The sequence below is a fragment of the Schistocerca piceifrons genome, chromosome 4 (assembly GCF_021461385.2).
Source record: "Schistocerca piceifrons isolate TAMUIC-IGC-003096 chromosome 4, iqSchPice1.1, whole genome shotgun sequence".
Classification (NCBI taxonomy): Eukaryota; Metazoa; Arthropoda; class Insecta; order Orthoptera; family Acrididae; genus Schistocerca; species Schistocerca piceifrons.
The window spans coordinates 414,680,110-414,693,433 of NC_060141.1; the positions used below are offsets into that span (position 1 = coordinate 414,680,110).

A 13,324-nucleotide genomic window follows, 5' to 3' on the forward strand; every position below is an offset into this window, starting at 1 on the left:
TGCTAATTAAACCACAGTGAAAAATTAAGAGGCTGCAGTGTAAAAACTATCTGACAATAGTGACTAGCTGAAACGATATTTTATTTGCATGAACTATCAGAGCCCACTCTTTTCTGAGTTCCAATGAAGCCTAATATTTCAAATGAAATGCTATATAAGTACTCCAGAATAATCACCACCATTGTTTTCATCACAAAAGTTACCACTACTGAACTCAGTAATGTAGGAACTGAAATTTAAAGTCCTCAAAAGGAACAAAAATACTCTAATAATCTTCATGATAAAATCTTTAATTTTATCACTCATGGGGATGGAAGCTAATCAGTCTTGATCTTGTATAGTGAACTATCCTAGAAGTCACATTAGATGATTCCAGAATGTAGTAAGACAAACCATAATTATGTAATATTTCACATATAAGAACACAACACACAAGTGGCAGATAAGAGTGCACAATTTCACAATTTTATTAGGAAAGGAAACCATCTAGTAAATTCTTATAAACCTAACATGGGAATATACTACATGAATCATATGTGTTACAAATCATGGAATGATAAAGAATTTAAATTACTTAATGACTATGTGGAAAGAGGCATCTCACAGTGCCCACACCAACTGCTATATCTTGAAAACCCTAAGTATAATACCCTTCTCAGTTTCCATGAAAAAGGAAAAATTCCATTCTTGATACCACTGCATAGTAGTACATTTCTAAAAGCTAACTGTGGTATGTGTAACTTTGTTATGTTGTAAAACTTATATTAAACCAAGAAGTGCTCAAACTGATTACAATTCAAACTTTCACCCACAACGTGTTTAGAATACTGACAAATTTTGCTCCTGCTGAGACATGAATTGTATAGGATCTGTTCGCTGACACTCCACCACCACCATCATCGCTGAATAAAGAGGCTCCTCTAATGTGGTATTAGGGTGGGGGTTGGGATGTGGGGTGGGGGGTGGGCCAGGGGGTGGGGGGTGGTGGGAGTTGTGGCTGAGGGGTTTTATCACCTTTTGGACACACTGACACACAAAATTGTTCCTCATGATTAATCCTTCCACCCGAACTGAAATTTAGAAAATTCTATAAGCCCTACACATCTAATAAGGTCTTGCATACCTCCACTGCACATCTCATACCTGCTCACCCACACATCCCTACTTTCTACTTAGAAACTAAAATACAAACCTGGCTATCTCATTGGACCAAGCCTCAAAGTTCCAAACAAACACACCTCAGTCCTCATACACTACAATCTCAAACACATAACACATAGCCCCCAACACCCCACCACATAAAAGACACCAACCACTTCTCATAACAACCCAAATCCCTTAACAGCCCTCTTCCTCTCAAATTCCTCTTTGTCCCTATCCATGCACTCCTAGCTTTATATTAACAACCCACATGCACACAGCCTGTTAGCCCTTTAACATGACCTCTTCCAACACCCATCAGAAACTCTCCCAGAAACCTCACTCACTGTCACTATCGAACTACTTCGTTGTCCTTAAGAACTTCACCTTTGAGATCTGAGTGACAAACAAATCTGGGTGACTCCAAAGGGAATGAGGAATGTCCACTCCATCTTATACCAGGTTATCCATGGGTTGCATGACTGACATCCCTCAACTAACATAGGTCGTGTCCACTGCCTTAGTACAGATTAACCGATTGTATTTTTGTGATCTGGGCTCCTGCAGAAGTACAATGGTCTATTTCCCACAACAGCTTAACTCCTATTCAACTTAAATTCACTTGCTTCTTCTCCACATCCAAAGCAAACTTCCGAGATTTTGACCGCCATCTCAGAGTCTCCTGTACCAATCTCAGCCTCTGTCAAATCAAGCAACAAGAAACAATCTCTCCAATTCAACAGCTGTCATTCCTTATGTGTCAAACACTGCCCCTCCTACTCACTAGGTATTCATGGTAATTTTATCTGCTCCAGCATCAAATTCCTTAATACTGACATTTGACCACCACAGCTGCCCTTTAAAACAAGAGCTGGACCCCTCACCACCTTTTACTATCCACGGTCTCTAACAGTTAATTAGCATACTGATTTTTCTCAAATTAAGCCATAAAATGAGATCATCTCCCCAATATTTCCCACATGCCATCCCCTGTCACATTGTCCTACTCTAGAACTCTGAAACACCTTAAACTACATGAAATTCCCAGGTTCCTATCCCTGCAATCATTCATGCTGTCAAATCTGTCCCAAGCATCCATCCACTACCACTTACCCCATCCCCACCATTGGCAAATATTAAAGACACAACAACACATGAATACATTCATGTTCATCAACTGACATGTTCACAGCACAGCTTTTATATATCACACACAGAAATGACAAACCTCAAATGAACTTAATGCACGAATGGATACAGGGTAACTGTCTGCCTTGGGGACATCCATTGCTCAATCACTAAGCATGACTCAAGAAAAATGAATGCCTGTTACACCACATGGGATTTCCAACTCTTTCCATTTTATCATACCATCTCTGAACTGAAACTCTATTAGTGTTTGCTAATGTACTAATTTGATTTCTTTTATCTCTGATTCCTCATCCTCACTGGTCCCTTTCAGCTCCACATCTGAGTGACCTGCCCTGCCCCCCCTTTTCCTTCCTTCTTCCAAGTTTCACCAATCAATGCCTCTTTTTTCCCCCAATGAACAAAGATGAAGAACTGAAAGCCAGGCTATCAATTTTCTGCTTTGATACTATTGGCAGTATGAGGAACTGCACCATATGTAGGTAAATACTGGCTATCGTTCCTTCTCTTTGTAATTTTAACATTATCAGTATAATTGCAATTTTATAGAATTTTACTCCTGTTTCATTGTTTACAAATGAACAACTGTAGGCATATAAATGTTAGCTCTTACATTACAAAGCATTGGTTTTTGAAAGTGTCTTTCAGATGAAATAATGTGCCTGCCCATGAAACCAAAACCATTTAAGGCTACTCAGAGTTTTAAAGTATGGAATATTGCAATAATGTTACCAAGAACTTCAATATCTTTTCTTCATACACGTCATATACAAAGTACAGTTTGCTCTAATACCTCTCATTCAATACTACATTATATTGGCTCACAATTCCAAGTATGTCATTTCAGATTTTTTGAGGCAGATGTACCCACATGTTGGGTATATGAACAATATAGTTCAGGTTACAGGCTCACAACACATTCTGAATAACCATTCTGATATAAATAAGAAAAGAATTACTGCAATGTGTACTGGAGGCTATTGAAACGAGCGGATTGCACAGGAGTTCGTGTTATTTAATATTGTCCTTACTAGCAATAAAGATAATTGTGAAAAATTAGTGTGGAACAAATCCCACAAATACAGTAACTTGTAGGTAGTCAGGAGAACTATGCTACATGAGAGTGATGTGCAAGCATAGTTACACTAGGATGATTTAAGGGACATAGTGAATGATACAATGAAGCCCACTAGACAAAATTACACAAATACGGATGGAAAGACAAGATCAAAGTTGATATTATTGGCTGACCCAGTGATCTACGAACACACGGAGAAAGCTGTGATGGCAAAATAAGTATGCAATAAGGAGCACATTTGAAGATGGAGGTCCTACAAGGAAAGTATGACTACTCCATGAGCTTATAACCTCTCAACTGAATAAGTGCTCGAATGTGGACAAGTACATCAAAAAATAATATCTACATCAAATTGACTAAGGAGCACTCAGACAGTCCTGATGAATGAATTGACACATTTCTGCTAGCAGGACTGTCCAAAAAATATGCACTCACGAGTATAGGGTTAGAAAGCTCGATTACAGGAGACAGCGCAAAAGTAATGATTCTGCACGATGTCAAGAGTGCATCAGATAGCCATACTCTGCAAAAGGAGACAGCTTCAGCACTTTAAGTATAAAAAGAAGAAACCAGTGAAGTGCTACAAGTGTCAGAGGATGCGTCACTTTGCATCCTTACACAGCAAAAGGCTGAGTACAAAGGAAAAACATATGTTGCAAATAGCCCAAGAGAAAAGTACTACTAACTGAGGGAAGGCATTCTACATCTATCAATGTCTTTGAGAAAATGGGTAATAAAGAACCAGAATGGATTTTAGATTCGAGAGCATCAGTGCATATTATTACAGGTATGAAAGCTCTTGACATGGCTGCCAACTGTTACAGATTGATCATAACTGTTATGGCTTAATCACCTTAATTACAGAGTTATGGGAAGTTACTAAAAAATTGCAGAAATAGACATTTCATAATTTGATGTTTAAAAAAATGAAAAAGGTAATGTTTACATTTCACTAATCATATGCTACTAAAATGTTTTATAGATTTTACTGATTTCCTTCCTGAGTACACAGTAAATCTGTCTATGAATGATTTCAGATAGTAATAAACCTGCTTTTGAACCAAGTGATGTCCCAAGGTTTACGACATTTGTCTGAAACCTGTTGCATTTTTTATAACCGGGCGACATCACAAGATGCACATTTCACCCATTTATCCATACTTATTAATACACACCACACTGACACTCTTAGTAATGGCCATCTTCTCTAATTTTTTAAATTGTGCTGGGAGTAATTTTGTGATAATCTGTAATTGGTGGCTTTATTTGTCTTTTTAGAATTCAAAACAATGTTAGCTACAAAGGATTTTTTTAGCTATTTTGCCAAAAATGCAAGGAATTCTATGTTTTCTTGCTCCTTTGGAAGTTGTTAATAGTTTCTCTAACAAGCCTGGCACAAATGATACTGCGAGATTAAACAGTGCAAATGATAAATAGACAAAGTGAAAAAAGTAATAGGGTGGAAACTTCTGTACCACTAGTCATGGATTGTAGTAAGAAGGAACATGAAAAATTTAAAGTGAAAAACGATCACAATAAATAAAAGTTCTGTAAAAGAAGACCTAAGAATTTTAGCAAATTCAGATAGTAATGTTGCAAAATACCAAGGTGTTAATACAGTAATTGTCAGTGTAATTAAAAAGTGCAAGTAAACAGGAATTTAGGAACAGGATAGTACAGAATGCCAATGTTTGATAAAATGTCCAACATGTATTCTGTACAGTGTGTTATGAGACATTTCTATAAAGCATGTTGGTTGTGATGACTGCCATCATCATTTTTTGTCTTAAGGCCATGTGGATCAATAAACCCTTAAGCCTTCAAATACATCATTGTCAGTATTTGAAATAAAACCTAATGAGGAAGATCCTGAAACGCTTTTTGGTTCATTTATTCCCTGCTAATTTCTTGTGCAGATCATACTTCACAGCTGTTCAAAAAGTGTTTCCCAATTCTCAGACTGGTAAAAAATAGTCATGGTAGAAATAAAACAGCTTAAGTAGAGCGCATCTTTGCACTCTATCTGCTTGTCAGAATATAGCAGCAGAACATTTAAAAGTCAACCCTTCTTCTCTTGTAATAAATGGTAGAACAGACATTAAAAATGTTAAACAAGCAAAAATGTTCAACACAATTCTGGCAAAGGAAGTTTTACTCTCTTTAAGTGACAAGTTGTTATGAAAGAAATTCCATGAAAAAATTGCATTTCATTTGCATGAGGTAATGCAAATATGCAAATACAATGTCAAGAAATATAAAGGGAGTTGCTGCCCTTTTTTTTTTTTTTTTTTTTTTTTTTTTTTGGAGAGTTCAACAACACACAAAAATAAAAGCTTGTTCCTGCTAGTTGCTTCATTTAGCTTCACAAACAGGTGCAAAAAGCCTCAAATATTTTTATGCTGAAGAATTTGCAATGGGCATTTACTACTTTTTCCAAAAAGTTCAAAAGGTAATCTACTTTTAAACTTCGCCAAAATATATATAGAACTAAACTCCATTATATACTGAAGTATGTATGTACGACTTGGCTTTCTTTGCTCCAATCAATAGAAAGAATAACTGAACAGTGGAAACCCCTGGAAAATTTTTCAGTGAGGAAGCTTCAAACAAATATGAATAACTCTCACTTGACTAGAGTACACCCTCTTCTAAACGATTCAGTTATTAAGCTATATATTCTTTTTATTTTTCTTCTCACTATTTACCAAATCAAGTGGACTCCTCTAGAACAAACAGCCAGTAACTCAAACTTCAGAGCACCCTAAATACCTTATTTACAGATGTGATAGAGAGGTTTATCAAACTTTCTGCAGTACTTACTTATGGCTGTCAGCTGTAATTGAAATTTCAAAAATAATTAAATAAATAAATAAATTTTACAAAGTGTATGAAGATATTGCCATTGGTGTAGGCACTATAAGCTGTATTTGTCATATTAAGTTTGAAAAGCTTGTATTACTAAATTTCATGAATATACCAGTCTCTCCCCCCCCCCCCCTCCCCCCCCACTGACTCAAGCAGTTACAAAGTCTGTTCAAAAATTTCCAGAACTTTGTCCATACAATTTTTCTATGCTTACCTTTTACTTATTGTGCATGGTCTCCTTCAAAATACTCTCCTCCACAACTGACATATAACTCCCGACACCGTTTTCACTTTTGGAAGCAGTCTTGGTAGGCCTCTTGCTGGATCATACAAAGTGCCATCTGCAAATTTGCTTTTATCTCATTCATCACTGTAAACCTTCATCCTTTCAATGTGGTTTTCAACTTTGGAAATAAAAAAAAGGTCTGCAGGGATCATGTCTGGAGAATATGGTGGATGAGACAGCACAGTGATTTCGTTTTTTGTGCAACAGTCACGCATCAACAGCGATGCACGTGTGGATGCGTTACCATGATGCAAGAGCCATGAATTGTCTCGCCACATTTCAGGCCATTTCCTTCTCACATTTTCTTGCAGGCATCGCAACGTGTCCCAATAGTACCATTGATTAACAGTTTGTCCCTGTGGCATGAATTCAAGATGAACTAATCCTTCAAAGTCAAAGAAAAATACCAGTATGGCTTTGATATTTTACCTGATGCGCTTCTTTTGGCCTTTGAGAACCTATCCTGACCCACTGCAAAAACTGAACCGTGGTCTCCATATCATAACCATAGACCCATGTCTCATCGCCAGTTATGATTCTCTTAAGCAACATGTCATACTCCAGAAGCTCTTCACAGATTGTGAGGCGAATGTCTTTCTGGTCTTGACACATGTGCCGTGGGATCAACTTGGCGGCATCACCACGCTTTCCAAGACGATGTGTCAAAATCTCATGATATGATCCAACTGAAATGTTACAGTCTTCTGCAATCTCTCAGACAGTAAGTCTTCAATTGGCACTCACAATTTCATTGACGTTCCTGCCATGAGCAACATTTGTAGATGTCTAAGGGCTTCTTAAACAAGGGTCACTTTTGGCTTCTGTCTGGCCATTTTTAAACCATGTGAACCATCTGTTAACATTGAGTACAGCTTCAGCACTCATCACCATAGGCTTCCTGAATAATTTGGTGTGTCTCTATAAAGGTTTCCTTGAGTTTCGAACAAAATTTAATGCAGACACACCGCTCCTCTAACTCTGCCATCTCGAAATTTGCAAACTGCGTGGCACAATGTTCTGCTCAATACAACAATGAACAATAACTAAACAGACATACAACATTGAAACTTCCAGAAGTTACACATTAAATAGAGTTGTGTGCAGAGATGCCAGCTGCCTTTCGTTCCAACACACCATCGGCGCAAAATTACAAATGTTCCGGAATTTTTAAGAGACCTCGTATATCAAAGATTTCCACTAGATGATGACTTCATAAGAAAGTTTTAAGATATTGGATCTAGAAGTAGTAAATCTTTTTCATCTGCTGTCAATTTGAATGAGCTATTTCTCGATGTTCAGAGTGGAACAAAAATTACAATTGGAATTTTCAAGGTACTAATTTGAGGACTTTCCAACAGTAAAAGAAGAGAGTTGATATTGCTTATGGCAGGGAAGGCTTGGACACCTAACAGAAAAGGTATGTCATTAATAAAGGATATGATAACAGGAATGGAAGACTGTGGTAAATGCAAGGAATCCACTGAAATGTGTATACAATGGAAACAGAATGGATTACCCTTTAACCCTAATAAAAGCAGTATCACATACATCTTGCAGATAGTACATATGGGATGTTTGTGGATGGATGGATGGAGTGTCAGTCTACAGGAGGAATTCATTACTTTCTTACATTTATAATTAATTCCTCAACATACAACATTTTTTAAAAAAGTTCTAAAGATCAAGTGAGGGACATATCTGAGAAGTTTTGCAACATAGAAGAGGGAAAATCACGAAAGAAGATCACAACTGTCAGATCTGATTACAGAACACAGTACCTCAATCAAAAAGAACAAAAGAAACATTATAAGAAACTACAAATTATACACAATATGTAGGACTACTGCTGAAAAAGCAAGAAGTATATTATCTGATGCTGGGTTACGTAAATGTTTTTGGGCAGAGGTGGTATCAACTGTTATGTATTTGAGCAAACAATCAAAAAGCTGAAGTACATATAAAGTGTGCACAGGGAGAAGCAAAATCTAAGAAACTTTAAAATTTCTAGATGCGAGGCTATGGCACAAATCCTGAAACAACATCAGGAACAATGAGACTCGAAGTCTAAAAAATATATTTTGGTAGGCTATCATAAAGGCTCAAAGGCTTACCAGCCCATGAAACCTACAAATAAGGAGACAATAACCAGCAGAGATGTATTATCTGAGAATTATAAAAATAAAATAGAAGAGAGCCACCAAGAGATTATAATCACTTTATTAACGTCACCAAGTTTAAGAAATATTAATTCTGGAGAAGAAACAAACTGAAGAAGAGGAAGAATAAGATGGCCAAAAACACAGATACATTCTATGAAGAAGTTCTAGAAGAGAAAAAGAGGAAGAAAACATTTAAAGACATTCTTCTCGAGCACCTAAACCTATTATATATTATAGTTATAAGTGTACATAGTCCAGTATTTTCAAGATGAACCCACAACAGTTAAGAGGATAGTAGTGGTCTAAATTCTCAACAACTGAGAAAAGCTATGGAAAAAGAACTGGAGTTATTTCTTCAAAATGAAACTTTTGAATGGGCTGAAATGCCAGAATGGAAGAAAATGTTAAAGGCACAACAGGTATTTAACACAAGAAGTCCTCAAAGCGCACCACCAAAATGTAAAGCATGACTAGCATTCAAGGGATATTCAATAAAATGGCTGAATAGACAAGTGCATCATGTAGATGCTTCTAGCCCTAGCAATGAAAGAATATTTACAAATCCACTTAATGGACATGAAGAGAGCTTGCTTAAATGGGAAATAAGAGGAAGAAATACATGTGATCCCCCAGAAACAGTCAGAAAATCTCATCTATAAAAAGGCAAAATTTGGTGGTTGTTTAAATGCATACATGTCTCTTCACATGGATATTACTGGAACAGATGTTGCCATAAAATCTTGGACAAAGATGATATTAAACAATCCAAGACAGATCACAGTATCTATGATAGAGGAAGCAATCAAAACAATGGCTAAGAGGATCATTTACAAATAAAGATGAAATGATGTACAATTTTAAGAGGCATCTCCAAACCAAGTTTAACATGCATTACCTGGGAGGGTATGGAGGGCGTTAAAAATACAAGGCAGAAGAGTTATTTACAGACCAATCATCATACACACAGAAAGTATTTGGGGAAAAAAAGGGGGAGGAGGAGGATGAGGAGAAGATGATGATGATGAAGATAACTAGTATGAGTAACTGTAATCCCATTTAATTTCCATAGCGATGAATCGGATGGCCAATGAAGCTGATGTGAAGTGCACAAATGCTGCAGCCCAAATGAGAAACACTGAAAGCAATTAAAATATTTAGATATCTGAAAGGTCCCACTGACTATAAAGATACTGTAAAGAGGAAATATAAAACGCAGGAGCCATAGTAATGCAGACTGGGGAAGTGAGTGAAGAATACACAGTCCACTATTGGATATGGTTTTAGATTAATGAGAGGACTTATATTCTAAAGACAGAAAACAGTAACACTGAACACTGTAGAAGAAGAGTACGTGGTTCCATCACACGTAATGCAAGGAAGGTTGCAGATCGTAACTAATAAGTGAGATACAGACTCTTAGCACGCCAGAATTTTCTGTGATGTCAAGGAAGCTATAGACTTACCCAAAAATGTCACTGGTACCAGAACCAAACAATCAATATAAAGCACAATTTTATAAGTGAACACAGAGCAAAGGAATACTAAGGTAGATTATTTGTGCACAGAAGATATGTTGGCTGATCTATCGCAACCCTTGAACAGGGACAAATTTCAGAATATTGTCAAACAATATGGTTTGATTGTGAAAGTGACATCCAAAATATACTTTTCCAAAGGTGATGTCTGGGATATACAAACAACATTTCTCATATGTATGTATCAGTGAGAAAGTTTACTGCACAGAGTGTAATAGACCTCTCTGACAATGAAACTTCCTGGCAGTTTAAAACTGTGTACCAGACCGAGACAAACTCAGGACCTTTGCCTTTCACGGGCAAGTGCTCTTTCATCTGAGCTACCAAGCATGACTCACACCCTGTCCTCACAGCTTTAATTCCGCCAGTAACTCGCCAGAAGTTTGGAAGGTAGGAAACGAGGTACTGGTGGAATTAGAACTGTGAGGACGGGGTGCGAGTTGTGCTTGGGTAGCTCAGATGGTAGAGCACTTGCCCGCAAAAGGCAAAGGTCCCGAGCTGGAGTCTTGGCCAGGTACACAGTTTTAATCTGCCAGGAAGTTTCATATCAGCACACACCCCACTGCAGAGTGAAATCTCATTTTCTCAGACAATGTTCTCTTAACTCTGTGACGCAGTCTTGGTAACTTATGTCTTTCCCACAAGTTCTATGTATTCTTGAATGCTAAAATATAATTTTCCTCATTTATACAAATTAATATTCAGACTTACTTATTTCACCGCAGTATCACTAACCGCCAATGTCGTCTGGGTTGTTACACTACACAAAGTGTAATGTAGATGGCACTCAATGTGCTAGGGTGTGATATTAGCCCACTGAAATCTTGTCTATTGTGACAAACTGATCTGTAGCATAGTCCAAGATCTAGGTTAGGTTTAAAGAGAAAATTTATGAGAGTTGAAGTCAATGTATATAAATGTAAAACAAAGGTTGTGGCAAAACATTGATCTGTAGTGTAGCTGGATGTCTACATTTGCACCATATTTAATGTACTTTTCTTCATAAAAACTAAAGCTGTTAACTGAGACAACTGTACTATACAACAGAATCTCCAGTGTATATTTTAGTACACTGGTGCATATTACGAATGCATACTGTACATAAAATCAAAAAATTGTAAGGTGGGATGGTAACAGTAGCTATCACTTACTCAGGATCATCACACAGGACAGCTGAGATCACCACAATGGTCAAGGGCTTATCATAGGAATGATTCATGACTTAATTTTTTAGAAATGTTTGGTGAGATTTTGCTATGTGAAGATGAAACTGAAGTTCTTTTTTTTATTCTCCACTGAATGTTTTATGATTATTGTATGTTATTCTCAAACAGCCCATATGTAAAAATTTACCACACTTCCATATTCAGCAATTTTCTAATTTCTGTTCTCCATTTACTGCCAAAATGGAGTTATTAAATATATATATATATAGTTGTTAACTGTATAAAACACAGCTCTTAAGGTAGCCTATGAAAAATATGGTTTTTATCTACAGTCTAAATCACTTCGTCAGATCAACTTCAAATTAATTTGGGTATGTGTAATAAGATTGCTTGCTGTTAGTAAAAGAAACATCTACCTGTTCAGATGATAGAGCTGGAGCTGGTAAACCTGCAAGTTCCTTTAAATTTGAACTAGTGTCTTTAGCAAGGTGCCTCGTGTAATGTTGTATCTGATGTCTGAAAAATGAGAATAAGTATCAATTGTATTTAGAACTTGTCAACACTATCAGTAAATTATAAGCCAAAGCACAGCATATGCTTCTGGACCCAGTGAATAAGCATTTTAAAAAAAGCTTACGGACACATACATGATTCAATCATTCATTCATGAAGTTTGATATCAAATAGAGCAAAAAAATATGAAAAGTTTTTGGGCTAAGTAATACTATATTTAGCACAAGCAATTACTGCTCCACACAGAGAGTTACATGCATGATGACTATTTTATGGCTTCTGCCAACGAGTTACACATTACCATTATGTACCTGATACTACAAGATAATACTCACAACTGGTTGCGTAAATCCTGAGAATCCTGAGGCGTCCCCAGTTGGTTAACCATCTTCTGCATGGATGACACTACATAACAAACATTTTATACATTAACATTACGTTATATATTACCTAAATCAATTGTCAAGTAGTCTAGCTAGTACAAACCATTTTTTGATATCTTTTGTATGTTGGTGCCAATTGTCTGTGCCAGCTTTTGGAAATCTTTCTCTCTTGTTGGCCCTCCATTATGATAGGATGAAAACCCGTAATTGCTTTCCATCTCAAGAGAACAGGCCCACGCCTACAAAATTTAAAGAGGTTACAAATAGTCAGCAACATTCTTATGTAAGCTGTACGTCATATTACTCACTCAAAAACATAAACAACACTAATAAAACGCCTGACAAACATAAACTAACAACTGCAATAGTATCATTGCTTCAACTGTCATGAGGAAGAATGTTACCTGTCACAAATGGCCAAGAAGTTTCACAGCGCCAAAATTAATTAAAATATACGCCCGCCTACTCTAATAAAATACAAGACTTGGCTCCCTCTACGCAGAATCCACAATGACTTCCGCAAAACACATTTTCGTCTCGATCTAATTAACCTGCACCAGAATATTGATCACAAGCAAAGATGTCATATGACTTCATGTTTTGACGCCCGTGACCACAATTTCGACGTACTCATCTCTGCAATCTGCAACAAACCGAGACAAGTTTTTATCTTCCATACTACTGCGAAGGAAACGCTACGAATTACCTAATAGTAATGAGATCCTAAAATCATTTCAGATTTATTTATTTATTTATTTTATTTCTTTTTTTTTTAGTGCTGATTTTCGTGTGCAGGATGACTGAAACCACAGTGGATCCCAAGCTCTCATTTAATCTCAAAGATGCATTAAAATTTCCTACAAGACATAAATACAGTTCCAAAATAAATGTAAACTACATAGCGAAAATTAGCTCTTTCAGTCAATAGCCCATGTGAATACTGCTTATAGTGACCACTGTGACCAAGTCATCTCCCTTCCTAATGTTGTCCCCTCAGAATATGGAAACAGATGAAACTTTTAAAATAAAAAATAACAGCACTGAGGATAC

The 13,324-nt window shown here is 36.7% G+C and overlaps 1 protein-coding gene across 2 annotated transcripts in view; it reads right to left on the reverse strand.

Annotated features, from left to right (window-relative positions):
• LOC124795107 (syntaxin-12-like) overlaps positions 1–12,886 on the reverse strand; it is a 58,147-nt gene extending 45,261 nt beyond the window's left edge. The window contains exons 1-4 of one of the 2 annotated variants that reach the window (XM_047258957.1): positions 12,679–12,886; positions 12,378–12,513; positions 12,227–12,296; positions 11,795–11,894 (exon numbers count right to left, since the gene is read on the reverse strand). In XM_047258957.1, the coding sequence (XP_047114913.1) occupies positions 11,795–11,894; positions 12,227–12,296; positions 12,378–12,492 (285 nt within the window). In that variant the 5' untranslated portion in view covers positions 12,493–12,513; positions 12,679–12,886. The remainder of the gene's footprint in view (positions 1–11,794; positions 11,895–12,226; positions 12,297–12,377; positions 12,514–12,678) is intronic. The other variant, XM_047258956.1, reaches the window with a different exon arrangement.
• Between the last annotated feature and the right edge of the window lie 438 nt (positions 12,887–13,324).